Genomic DNA, 14,298 nt, shown 5'->3' on the forward strand with positions numbered 1-14,298 from the left:
AGTTAACACCCATGATTTTACTAACATCTCATGAGATTCGTGATAATTTACTGGCCGTACAATGCAGAGGCGGTCTTAACATTACACTGCAAGGGAAGTTACTTGGTTAAGTGTAAGCCTGACTGTATCCCTGCTTTAAAAAAGCCACCCCCTACTGATCAACTGAAGAGTGGTACCAACATTTTCTAATGGAATACAAACAACTGAATAAACAGACAGCCCCCCGAGGTCAACACAGACTTGACTCATAATAAGAAAGAAACAGAGCAGAGCAGTTCAGCAGTCCCACTACTCTCAGCCCTGCTACCACCGCCACAAGCTTGGCTGGAAAAGAAGAATTCTTGTCGAGCACAAATGCCCTTTTCTCTGGATAACAAGGCTACAGTAACAAATCAAATATATTCAGAAATAAAGCACAGTAGTGTACTCTCATTTACCAATTCTTTAACTGCCCTTAATATAATCATTGACAGTTTAGTTAACCACCTAGGACAGTCAACTGCAGTTTTCATTCACCATAAATGCAAAGAGAGACCCCATATATAACCCGCAATACATTGTTAAGCCATCGTATGAAAAAAAATATGTTTATATTAAAAACTTCCAATGTAACTGCACTGTTGTATTTAAACGTTCTTTGAGATTATCCAGGAGATTACAAGGATGGTTGTTTAAAAAGTCTGTGCCAGCTGCTCTGTGTGTATGTTATGAGCATTACAAAGGCATCAAGTACTCATTAGCGATGAGATCACCCTAACTAAGAAAACACACTAATACACATCTTGGATACAGGCAGTTACAGTGAGGTATTAGACACAGGAGGAAGAGCGTACCCCCAAGGAGAGCATCACGCTCCTTGCAGGGTCCCTCTGAGAGCAAGTAGTAGCCTGAGTTTCTTCATTGGCACTACAGCCCTTGCACAGCAGGTTCCCACTAAATCTCTCTCTAACTGCCCCAGTCATGGCCTATTTAACAAAGTAGCGTGGAGGACATAACAAGAAGTGGATAGGAAGAAAAAGCAAACAAACCCATGTATTGCAAATGGAGGAGGAATATCAAAAGACTTCAGACCAGGACAACCGGACACGAACCCTAGGATTAATTCCATTAAGGAAGAAGGAGCTGTGCTACACTGCTCTCAAACTTCTGCCATAAATTTGTCCTAGAGACGTAATGTTATACGCCCCTATCAGAATCAGACACCTACCAACTGGTTTAAAATGGGATTAAAGGGCAGAAGATGTAGCGACTCTGTGCAGAAAGTTACGGTCTAAACATGAACCTTTTCCAGTTGCGCAGGCTTGTAGCTCGCAAAGCAGCAAACTGAATCCCCACAGAAGCATTCCAGCAAGGGACCCCACCAGGGCACACTGGGACACCAGCATTCAGGCTGGCACTGACGAGCACTAGAGAAAAATCATATCCCTTCTACTGGAACAGAGTATTGCTCCTTTCAAAAATATAATGACAGCAACTGGAACAAGGAGACAACACAGTTATCAGAACTCAATCAGCTTAATTAGTTCAGTCAACTAGTACAAAAAATGTTTATTTCTCTAATTAAATTAATCCAGTCCACTAGGCCAAAAAATCATTGATTCATTGCTCAGAAGTCCTCCCTAATAAATCCTGATTTCACTCTACTTTTTCTTTGAACAATCTTGTCAAATCATAGACAGATGACCTATAAAACCATCTCAAGTGCATTGTTATTTCTCTTGAGAAAGAGAGAAGCTACATTCTAGGACTCCTCGACGCAGAAAAAAAATAGGTTTTTGTTAGCAACCTTTACTTGAAATGTCTTAGACAATTTTTTTGCTGAATACTTTTGTGTAGTGTTTGTGTGATGTTGAAACAAACAGAAGAATCAGCTGGTTAGGTTTTCTCTGCATACAGGAAGATTTTAACATCACTATTAAGCAGCTCAATACTCAGAACTGTTTCATTGGAATTCTTTTCTCCTGAATCATATCAATAAAGTTGAAGCTCAGTCTGGCATTCATAACAGCTGACTTACTCACCGGCTTCTCACTGCAAATGTATTTCTGAGATCCAGTAAATGTAACAGAGACCTAGAATTAAGTAACTTCAGTGTTTAAAATTCTTTTAGTCAAAAATCAACCATCACAGAGAGTCTTAAATATTGTTTTACTTTGGGCACGAAATTGCTTAAAAACACTAGCTTTGCTAGTTTCAAAAAATAAGAAAACAGAGATTCCAAGAGAATTCACGAGCAACAGAACAGGGTCTTTTTCAGGATTGCTTTTATTTTTCTGCTACTGGCATGAAGCATTCCTTATTCTGAGCATTTTAGTTACATGATTTTTTTTTTTTCCTTGTTTTAGAGACCATTACTAAAGTCAGTTAGCTGGCCTTTTAACAAGAGGCACTGGAGAAGCATTGGCCTAGGTGTTACAGTTCAGACAATTGTAATCCTTTAAAAAACCTCAGAGAGTCCTTCCTATGATGCATATTTCAGCTCTCTTACTTCCATCTGCGACAATACATGTTATCACAGGGATCAAACATTAGCACTGGGAGAATGAAAGCGAATACAGCGAACAATATGGCCACGAGCACTATTTCAGCAAGAAAAACAACTACTACTGGCCTAGTTCCAAAAAGCAACAGAGACAAGTAATATCCAAGGTAACTGCTGAACAGTTTTCTTGCCAATTTTCTCAAATACCCATTACTTTTTCAGCTTGAAGGTGAAAATATTCCACAGAACATCTAATTACTGCTTTGAATTCATTAGTGCTATAAAAGGAAATTTTGCTAGACTGATCTAACATTTCAAAGCAGAAAACGCAGAAAACAGGCAACTTTTGCAAATTACAGTTTAACAAATCATCTCCAAAGATGAAGCCTGCCATAATGCGAGAAACTGAAGCCACATATTAAACTTCCAACCTGTTGCTCAAACTATTACTACCTGCTGTTGTAAGTTTTCTTCAAATGATGCAAGGAGAGTCACATTTCACCTGAAAATCCTTTTGCTTACAGCAAAGTAAAAGCAGTCTCATATTTCCCACCCCTTTGCTTCGAGTATGACTGATTCTACTTCCTGTAAAAACAGTGATTTTTTTGTTCGTTTGTTTTTTGAATAAGGGTTGGCATGGCAGGAGAAGAAAGAGAAAAGAAGCAGCAGCTCCATCAGCTAAGACACTCCTCAGAACATCATAACTAAGTTATGACTTGCCAAAACTTCAACCAGTTTGTTCCTTATCCGAGACCACAAAGAACTTCTGCAGTTCAGCATCCATTAGTCTAAACACAAGCAAGGCAGGCAAAAAGGCTGACGGACCTTTAAATAAAACCTTTGCCATTTTCATGCCTCCAAAAAAGGTGGGGGGAGGTTTTGAAGAATTAACGAGATAACAGCAGTTAGCACTGATGTGATCCAAGTACTTTAAAGCGATTACGTTAGCCCTTCAAACAGTCCTGCATGGAAGACGATGGGGCAGAATGCATCTGTTTTACATATCAAGAGACCAAGATTGAGAGATGAAATAACTCATGGCGAGATCACAGAGAAAGTCACTAATCCAGATACAAGCCTTTCATCTTTCAGTCAAAAGCTGAGGCTTGTGGGTTAGTCCCATGCATTTAATACACCTATGGCCATCATCAGGCCACGGGGACTCCGCAAGAAGAACTGATCCAGCTGGCGGCCCAGCCATGGCTGCGCTCTTCTCCAGGAGTCCCTGCTCGTGGCCGAGGACTGGAAAGAATCGCTCTGACAGCCCGTAACTCACTCCACCCTCTCCCAATGGTCCTTCAGACACAGGCATTTACATTTAGTCACCACGCGGGATGAACGTACGCGCGTCGAGTCACACAGGGCAGCTGTGCGTTGGCTGTATGAAAAGCGCGTGTCAGTCAGCAGGGCAGGAGGAGACTCCACCACGGTCCCCAGGCACAGCCGAGCAGGCAGCACACCTGCCCAGCTGTGCCCTGAGCCACGTGGAGGTTTCATGCTTCAGAGCAGATGTCTCCCAAGAGTAACCAGGAATCGCCCATTTGGACTGAACACACACACACCGCGCACACAAATACGTACAATGCGTCGCTATTGCCGTAAAAGTTCCTCATTTTCAACAGATTTCCTCAAAGCAACCCCAAATGTGCAAACTGAACCATGTTAAGCTATTTCAGCAATAGCTACATTTTCAAATAACCTTTTCACCTGTACTCACTTTCATACCGGTGCTGAAGCCTAAGGAACCGCCATGACATTGTGATACCACGTGGCCATTTACCCCCACTGATTTTTACACATTAATGAAAGGTGCACAATCTTGTGAAGGAAAAAGCGTCAGCTTAAATCAAAATAGCTTGAGGAGAATCTCTAGTAGGACATGTTTTACTGCTCCATTTAAATGGAAATTAATAATATAAAGGAAAACTCTATTTATTCCAAAATAAATTGCATCAACCATCCTTTCCAGACACAAGGCAAATTTGGTGATTTATGAAGTAAGTGAAGAAAAAGAAAAGAGGAAAAGAAGTGAAGATAACCACAAAATCAATTCTTCACCCACCCTTGGCTCCAAGTGTGAAGTAAAATAAATACACTAAAAAATTAAAAACAAAACAACAAAAAAAACCCACCAAAACACCAAACCTGTTCCAGAGGAAAGTAAACTTTTTGCTGAAGAGGTAAAACAGCAACAAACCTTACAAATGTTTCCATCTCCTAACCCTGAATTCCTTTATTTGCTACTTCTTCTATGCACTGCTTCCAATAATGAGAGAGTAATGACATTTTCAGTTTAGTTCTTTCCATCCCTGACAGGTAAAATCCCTTTTTTATTAACTGCTTATTAGTAAGTCCCACAGGGTAGTAGTTGCCAAATAAGGGAACAATAGTTCCAGCTTTTATAAAGTACACTTAAAAATATGAAGAAAAGCACACTGTGCTTAAAGCAGCTGCTCTTTATGGAATTATTAAAAACCTTTGCTTTTGTCACCTGGGGTCAAAAATTCATCCTTGGTGAAATTCCACTGACTTAAAACAAGTTTACACCAAAGAGGAATCCAACTCAGTGCCTTCAGGTAATGAAACATGGCACAGAATCTTCGTGCTAAATATATTTTTTCACGCTAAATTCACCTCTCCTATGACTTACTGCCTGAGGGACTTCAGTTCTTTTTATTGTCATTAGCTACAGAGGATGAAATCCTTTCTCTTCTTTGAAAAGGAAAATATCTGGTCCCTATATTCTCTCTATACTATAACATAACCAGGAGTGAAACAACAGTGTTCATACATGCAAATATATTTCAGTGGAAAAGCTTATCAGAGAAAAAGACTTGCAGAAACTCAATACATTTTTCATGTGAAAGTAACAGCTGTTTTTCTAATAGCAGATGCTCCATTTCTTGTTGAGACACCTTAGGATCACATTCGGGAATGCTGGGTTTGGGGTGCAACAGCTCTTGGAGCCTTATTCTTCCTCTGGCAACAGATAAAACTGTGCTGTTTGATGCTTGCACAGGCCCTCCTTAGTCCAAATGACAGAACTTATAATATTTTGCAGCAAAATAAACAAGCAAGCACAAAATAAAGTCTGATTCTGTAGAGACAAGGTAAGCAGGTTCAACATATCAATAGCTGAGATATTTTTGATAGGAGAATAATTTTGAAACAGGAAAAAAAATTAAACGGCAAATACATACTAGTTAGAAGACAATTTTTTTTAGGTATGTCCCAGAGTACCCACCACTTCACTCTGCAGACCCTCGGGTTCAGAAATCTTCTGTACCTCTCCTTGACGTTAGACAAGACAAAAATACCGTCCTTAGTTAACTAAATATGCCCTTTTAGCTTTTTTATTAAAGAGATCAAGGGTTTGTGTTAATTTTAAGACAAATGGAGAAGCTAAGAAAGAGTTAACAGGGGCCTACAGCAGAGAAAGGATATTAAAAGATCTACAAGCAAAACCCTAAATCCCAATTCCCTTCAGAAAACAAAAGAATTATTTTTAGCATGGTATTTATAAAATAATTATGTGATGCTTAGAACTTGTTAAAGACTAGTTTCTCTTTAAAAAAAACTTTAATAAATTTCCTTAGAAAGACAAGGATTAATGCCATTCATCATTGTACGCCATAAAATTTTTTGCAAAACTATTTTTCATCAGTTGAGTCCTTCCCTCCAGAGACACTCAGTAATGCTGCCATTTGCCTGTATCTATACAATTCAAGCACTGCATTATGGGCTTGATATTTCTTAGAATTCCTTTGGTGTCATCCAGAGTCATTTTTAATCAAAGAACCAGACTCACATGTCTACTGATAAATGCTCTGGTTCAGCAAAGCACTTAGATATGTGCGCAGTTGTTTTGCTGAATCAGGACCCACAACCCCACATCCTACTGGATCCCACACCCATCTCCACGTGGGTGCAGAACTCTGCCGAAATTCAACTGTTTATAGCTTCAGAGCCTTGCTGATACCAGAAAAATGCAGTCTGCTGAGTTCAAGCCTTTCCAAGTCTGTGATACAATTACCTCTTCTAAAATATATAACTTTCCTCTGTGTCCTGACACTCAAAAGTTCTTCAGAATTTTTTATGTGGTTTTGGAAGATAAAAATACTATTTATGCATAAACCACACAGAAATGACACAGGAGCTGACTCAATTGAGTTAGTTGGGAGACAGACAGAAGACTAGATTAAAAACTTAATTTACACAGGAACAGATCACCCAACGGCAGTGCTGAAGAAACATTAATTCAGAGGACCTACAGATTTAGTCTAGCTTCCCAGTTTTGATCAGTCCTTGTATTTAAATTGCTCACTTAAAAGCATCATTTACTGCTTGACAGGTATTACTTCTTTTTGTGTGAAATTAAGATTAACTATCAATTTTTTATGTATCTTTCAGCTTCTCAAGGTTATCTCACCAAGCTCACTGACATGAAGCTAGGGATCCATCATTTGGTTCCCTATCAGATGAACATCTGAAATCAAGATACTTCAAATCACCATCAGGATACTGAAAGGATTTAAAAAAAGAACAATTTCCACCTTTAAAAGAGAGTCAGTGGTTCCTAATTAGTATTACTTTAAACACTCCAAGCACTGGTTAATCTCATCCTCTAAAAGGCTCGCTATCCAGACCGTAAAGGGACAGGAGTTACTGAGTGGTTTTTCAAGGGAGGCAGAGGTTGGCTGGTTATGAGAAAGAACTGAAGGAACAGGTAGGTGGAGAGTGAAATCTCTATCCATTCAAAAGTTACCACCAGTCTGTGCTTTACTTCAGTCCTAATAATTCAAGAGCCAACCTCTGTCCCTTGGTTCTCATCCTCTAACCACAATTTAAACAAACAAAACTCCCCACACCTCTGGCAACAAATATTCTGAGGAAAAATAAAACTTACAACTTAATTGCATCTGGGAAATACCCAGCACACACTGTTTAAAACGGAAGGAAATTTGTATGAGTGACTCCCAGCATTATTTTTTTTTTTTTAGATCACGTCCTTCACCTTCCAGTGGAAGGACTTTCTATTATATTTTGAAGGATCCTATATTGCTTTTGGAAACACAGTGTTCAAGGCCAGGGGAAGTTCCTCTTTTAAAGAAAAAAAAAAAACCAGATGTCATGGCAAGGCCTGTTTCTTCCTGTCGTTACGCTTATTAACATGGCACCCATCACCACTGTATCTGCGGGGCACAGATCCAAAAGATACATTAGCTTACAAGGAAACGGCCTTACTGAAAATGAACCACACATGCTCTGAACAACGCAAGATTACCTATAAGAACAAGCATGCAGAAAGAAAGAAAAAAATCTGGGATAACAATACAATACAGAATCAGGGAATAAAGAGCTGTTGAAAGAAAACCATAGAGACAGACCTAATGTGAGCAGATAAACCAGTAAACTCAGCATTACAGAAAATGGGTCAATTCTTCAACGTATCCAGTTCTTGCAGCCTCTCCATCTGCCTGACCACAACCGTGAAACTCTGTCACAAGGAGAGAGGTGTCTACAAGGCAAGTGCAGGCAACACCAAACGTCACGGGGGTTGAGGGAAAGAACGTAGCTGCGTGGGCAAATTCTAGTTGGTATCAGATGCCACGGCTGCGCTGCTTTGTTGGCAGTGGGAATGATTTGCACCACCAGAGGATCTACCCCAGAAGGCTGGAATGAGACCCTTGGCCAGGGCAGATCCACAGGCTGTATCACCCTTCTATCTATCTTCTTTCCAGCTGAACAGTAAGGCAGGAAAGAAAAAGGAAAAAAAAGAAATTCAAGTTAAAAAAATTTTCCCATTCCTTCATGGAAGAACCTATCTTGTTGAAGGTTTGGCCCTCAGGGTCTAGGGCAGGTATGTGCTTCAGCTGTCCTCTAAGACATTTTATCAAGACATAAATCATGCACCCAACTGCACAAATTTGCCAACAAGTAAAATAAATATGTTTCAGCCTTTGATTTAAGCCACATTAGTACAGAATATTTTTGCTCCCAAGACTACAAAGCCAGACTTGCTTATGAGGTTATCCAAGGCTGTAGCGTGTGCAGTTCTGAGTGTTTGTGTGGAGTTCCTACTGCCGGTTGCCAGACCTTAGTTTAAGCCCACTTCAAAAACATAATTCCTACAGACAGGCAGGTAGTTTGCCAGCAATTCTCCTCTCCATCCTGCCTTGGATTTTCCATGGGGAAGAAAAATCTCACAGTAATCAAGGTTTTCTTTGCAGTCTTTTTCTGTACAATTGAAGTTGCATAAATATGAGCTTACAAGAAATCTGTGTACAAGCTAAAAGTAAATCAGATTCAGATAAGCATTTAGCTACATATATCCGGGCAGTAAGAGCAGGTAAAGAAATAGACAAATATTCTTTGAATATTTATACAGACAATTTTCAATGCAAAGTTAGTGAGGTGTATTCTTTAAGCTATTAGCATGAAAAATATGCAGTTTTGTGGCTCAGGTTTGAATATGCACCTCTGTGTACCATGTCATCTAACTCAGGTTTTCTGAGATATATTTAACACATTAGTACCTTAAAAAGCAAGAATTGAAAGAAAAAAAACCACAAAACACAGATTCTGTCTAGAAGATCGCCTATATCTGGAAAGATAACAATGCTGGAGATATTGGAAAGTCAGCAACAAAACCTAGACTGATAATAGCAGTGTCAGCATAGGACTGGCAAACGAAAGAAAGGTGTGCTCTCCTGCACCAGCCTCACTACTTCAGAAACAAAGAGTAAGCTGGAAAAAGGCACAATATATAAAAATCAACACCCTAGGGAGGTGGCATGCTGCCCCCTGCCTCCCCCAGGCTTCACCACAGGCACGCAGGGATTTTATTTATACTTCTTAGTTTTATTTATACTTCTCAGTTTTATTTATACTAGTATGTTAATGGTTCAAGCCCAGAAAAGTGAGGGTTCTGTACACTGGCAATTAAGACCCAAGCCTGCGGTACCCTGGCCACCACGCTGCCAACAGCTCATGGGCATCTGCCACAGCTTTTTCCGCACGCGACTAGAACACGTTGCTTGCTCCCACTCGTATTTCACCTATAGCCACAAACTCCCTGCATTTAAAGTATAATTGTTTGGGTTAACGGGACTCAGTGACCGCTAACAGAAAAACGTTGCAAAAGCTCTATCTAAATAACCAGAGGGCTGTCCTTCCTCAGCTGTAATTACATCTGGCTGAGATCTCTCCCTCTCCCCTTCATCAGAGTCCATCAGTTCTTTATTGCTTTTATCTCACTGTACTCATGATACTCTGTAAAGGACATTAACTAGTTGTTCTCATTAAGGATTTATTGCAAAAATAAAAAGCATGGAAGAAAACCAAAACCCACAGGACAGGCACAGCTAGAAACGACAATGATAGCGCTTCCTCACCTTCCCCTAACAAACTGTGACCCTTTCTACTCCCTTCGGCTATCTTCTTCCCATGCAGATAGCGGGGAGAATCAGTCTCCAAGAAAGAAAATAACTTTGAAGCTAGCCCTGCTCTGAGCAGGGGGCTGGACTAGACTTCCAGAGGTCCCTTCCAGCCAAAATCATTCTATGACTCTACTTATGAATAAGCATCTGATCAAATCCAAGGCCACCGCGCTTTTTATGAGTTTGTTTCAAGAACAGCTGCCAGAGGAAAACACAGAATTGGGGAGTAAAACCAAAAAAATCACAATAAACTTTGAGACAGACATGCTAAGGTTACTGAACAACTTTCTAGTAGTAGTACTATGTTTGATAACACTTTTAAATTAGTGGGTTTTAATTAAAGCTGGCATTAGGAGGCAAGCTGACTTCTTAGGCAAGTAATCTCCTCAGAGCAAAATGGAATTGTGGTTGTGATTAAAACAGTTTTGATTTTCTACACTGGCACTTTCTTTTAAAGTAGATTTTTACGCATCTATAATGATTCAGATTCGCTCCAAGCAATCGCTCTTCTCAGCCAAGACCAGCATTCATCTCCTCAGCTCAAGCCGCAGACACACTCAGACACACCCTGTATTGCTGAAAGTTCATCCGTAATGAATCTATTGCAAAATGTTAACATCGTGTACTATTAAATAATCGAAGTTACTAATGTTGGATGGATGCCTTGAGGAGGTCAACCCCAGAGAAAGTCCCACAAGGCTTGAGGGCTTGAAACAACATAATTTTCCATGCTGACGATGAAAGGAAGCCAAATTGTAACCTTTAATTGCTCAGCCCTGTCTCTTCCAAAGCTGGTCATCTTTTCCACACTGAGGACATCTCAGATTTAAGCAAGCCATCTGTCCAGTGTCCACTTTTCCCACTACCTCATTTTGACTGAATGTATATCCACTTGGCCTCTTCTCCAATGACCCATGCTGTATGCAAGCTGGACACATAAGAAGAGCCTTCCCCTTGTAACCACAGGAAGAACTTTGACAAACAAACATACTGAGAAGAATCACTTCAGCACTTGAAGAAACTACAATATAAGCTAGGTACTTGAACTCTACAGATCTTTCCTTTCTCTGTCACAAGTTATTGCAACACACTGTTTCAAAAATCCCCATCTAGGACAAAACGAGGAATAGGAACAATCCCCATAAATGGCAATGCATCTTCCTAACCTTTGGGACCTCCAGTAACACTGACAACTGTCATTAAAAGGTCTTTGCCATCACCATTGACAGTCAACTTTAAAACAGGTAACTGTCAGGAATGACTGAGGTGAGGTTTATCCCAATAGGGGAGGAAGGATGGACTCAGTGGCCTATTATGTACCTTTCATGCTTATTTTGGGGGGTTTTGTCATAAATTTCTTTTTATAAACTAAGTAATCAGAACTTAATTCCACATTATACACCTTGAAGGCAGCACTGAGCTGAGTTCGTACACCCATTCAGCCCAGCTCTGCAGAGAGAGCCTAGCTCAGATTCTGAAGAAACGGCTTCATCAGCACAACCCTGCACTCAGGGTAATAAATCCAGTCTCTCAACACAGCTAATAGTTCAGTCTTAGCATCATGCTGGCAGAGCCACCCTGCTTCCACTCCCAAAGGCTTCCGTGGCAACCTTCCCCTTTATAATATATGGGCACCACGCAATTCCCTTTTTAAAAATAAATAAATAAATTACCAAAATAATTCACATTACTGCTGGAGTTCTTTAGTGATTTTAAGAGGGAACATAGGTGCAAGAAGACTCTCTTACAGGAATAGCATTGTCTCTCACATCACCATACCAGCACTCATGATCACAATAGGTTTATACAAAACCTAGACATAAATATAAACTTTAGCTGACCTACATTTTTCCAGGATGAAAAAGTATTTTTGATCAATAATTCTGAATATATACAGTAAGCTACACTGAATGCATGATTTACATAATGCCACCTACCTGCAGCTGCAAAGCACAAAATCATCAAAGCAAACACTGAAGTCACACAACTTGAAGACATTTTTGCAAACGCTGTATCTTCTCAAATCAACTCCCTTTGTAGTTCTTCATGTAGATTTACTTCCTTTGAAATTTGTGGTATGTTTTGAAATCAAATCTTCCAGACTTTTAATTGCCTACAGAAAGAAGTAAAAATAAATATTAATACAAATATAAGTTACAGAAATGTTACTAGACATTTAAAATTGTCTCTCCTGTAACAAGAGAAACAATTCTTTCTTAAAGGACTGCTAGAGGAGTACATTTTATATTGCCAGATACCCTAGGTAGTGATAGCTTAGTACTCTTTCCTCCCTGTATTTCAGCGCTTCTTTGCAGCTGTTGCTCTTTCATATTATCCATTGTGCAAGTTGTGATCTACTCGGAAGTGAAATCCCAGAGTCCTTTCTGTCAACTAATACTGAAGTCCCACTGAAGCCTGCCAATGGTACTCATAGCCTCAGACATGTTTATTTTAAGTATTCAGACCTTCTCTGGGACATATAAACATTTGTTTGTTTATTTATCTGCTGCTAGCTTTATTATACCATGGTGAAATGTTTCACATGCTCTAGCAGGTTTATGGGTACCGCAATAAATTTAACTCACCATTTCTCAGTATCACAAATTCTGAAAACTTTTCAAGGCCACTTGATGCTAAATATAAATACAAAGCTGTTCAGAATCTTTATTTTAAGAGATTTCAAGACATGATATACCAGGTCAGTAAAACAACTTAAATGTGCTATACAAATAAATGATGATACAGCGGACGCCTGCAAGCATTAAAAATTCTGACCCCAGAATGCACACTTGCAGATTTTTGAGGGGAAACACTTATTATATGCACAATATCCTCTTCCACTTTTTTTTTTTTTTTTTTTTTTTTAAATCTATTCTCAGTCATCTAGATGTCTAGAATGAGACTATGGACCAAGTAGGTAAGGAACCAGAATGCTGGTATCATATTCAATGAAACAAAAATCTTATTTACTTTACTTCACTACCAGCCTTCAAGAGCAGGTGATGACAGATGGTGCCTCAGCAACCACACACTTGCCACAAAGCAATGCAAGCTATTACAACCAACCACCACGGAGCTAAGTGATAGCAAAACGCTGAGTCAGGACCAAAATCTAAACCGTGACAACATGAATACCATTTAAAAGGTTCTTGCTGACATTAAAATGGAACGAAATACAAAGTCAGACAAAGCCAGGGCCAGGCTCCGTTACACAGCGTGTGCCATGCTGTGCACGATCAAAAGTCTGCACAAGGAAAACCTGCACCTAGACCAGCACTTCAAGATACTTGCTGACAGCACTCCTACGGCTACGAGGAGAACACCAGAAATGCCTTTGCGGGATTTCTCCCTGGGTTATTCTGCAGAGACAGCACCGCCCTGTGCAGAGGGAGCTGCAGCTACCCACCCAGAAAGGACTGTCAGTGCCCAAGGCCAGGCCCAAGGCCTCCAACAGATCCTTCACCCAGCTCCCGGCCCCTCTGAGCAGTCCCGGCGCTGCTCCCGATCCCCCTGCGTGGGAGGAGAGCCCAGGAGCGGCTCTGCAGGCTGCTGGGAGCACCCCGACACCACACTTCTGCGGGACAGAAATGTATGGGGCAAGGAACGAGCTGGATATCTATCACAACACGGGGTTTCATGCAGTTCACTTTCAAGCTCCGCATCCCATATAAGAAGAACATTTGCTTTTGCCTCCTGTGTGCTTTTGGCACACGATATTTTAGGTTGAAATTCTGTAACTGGTTCTTTCCCCTGTGTACCTTCCCCTCATTGCCTCCCTTACAGTGGCTTAGAAACATCATCAGATAACAGCAATGAACGAAGGAAACCCCTCGAGAAACAGTAACTCTAGTAATGCTACCTAGTAATCTTCATCTTCTACCTAGGGGCACTCAGCCTGGGGAAGAGGAGTTTACTCTTGACCCTGAAGAGGTGCACTTATCGCTTTGCACAGTGTAAACAAGATCTGGGTATCTTGTTATCTGCTGTTCACAAAGATATGTATGATTAATGTATGATTAGATAACCCACACTGGAGATTCTTCTCCATCAGAATTAAATTATATGAGACTGTCACTATCTGTGAAAATACTCAGTCATATTAACCTGAAACCTTGGCCTCAAAAATTAAGAACCTGTGAAACTATCCTGGAATGTTTAAAATAGCCTTAGCCACCAAAAAAAAAAAAAAAAACCAAAAAAAACACAAAACCACAACAACACAAACTGCATTTTTGTTCTCTTCTATGCATTATCCTTTTTAAAACTGGCCCTAAACTTAGGAATAGATATTAATTAATCTAAGAGAAAAAATGTTTTGAAAAATAAACAAATACCTACTTATCTATCATTCATGTAACAACATCAGTTCTGTATAAT

The 14,298-nt window shown here is 40.0% G+C and overlaps 1 protein-coding gene across 2 annotated transcripts in view; it reads right to left on the minus strand.

The window, feature by feature from the left end:
- TGFBR3 (transforming growth factor beta receptor 3) overlaps positions 1–14,298 on the minus strand; it is a 130,151-nt gene that overhangs the window by 102,276 nt on the left and 13,577 nt on the right. For both annotated transcript variants that reach the window (XM_082314695.1, XM_082314694.1), the window contains exon 2: positions 11,859–12,034. In XM_082314695.1, the coding sequence (XP_082170821.1) occupies positions 11,859–11,919 (61 nt within the window). In that variant the 5' untranslated portion in view covers positions 11,920–12,034. The remainder of the gene's footprint in view (positions 1–11,858; positions 12,035–14,298) is intronic.

Source organism: Platalea leucorodia (assembly GCF_965183815.1).
Source record: "Platalea leucorodia genome assembly, chromosome: 5".
Lineage (NCBI taxonomy): Eukaryota > Metazoa > Chordata > Aves > Pelecaniformes > Threskiornithidae > Platalea > Platalea leucorodia.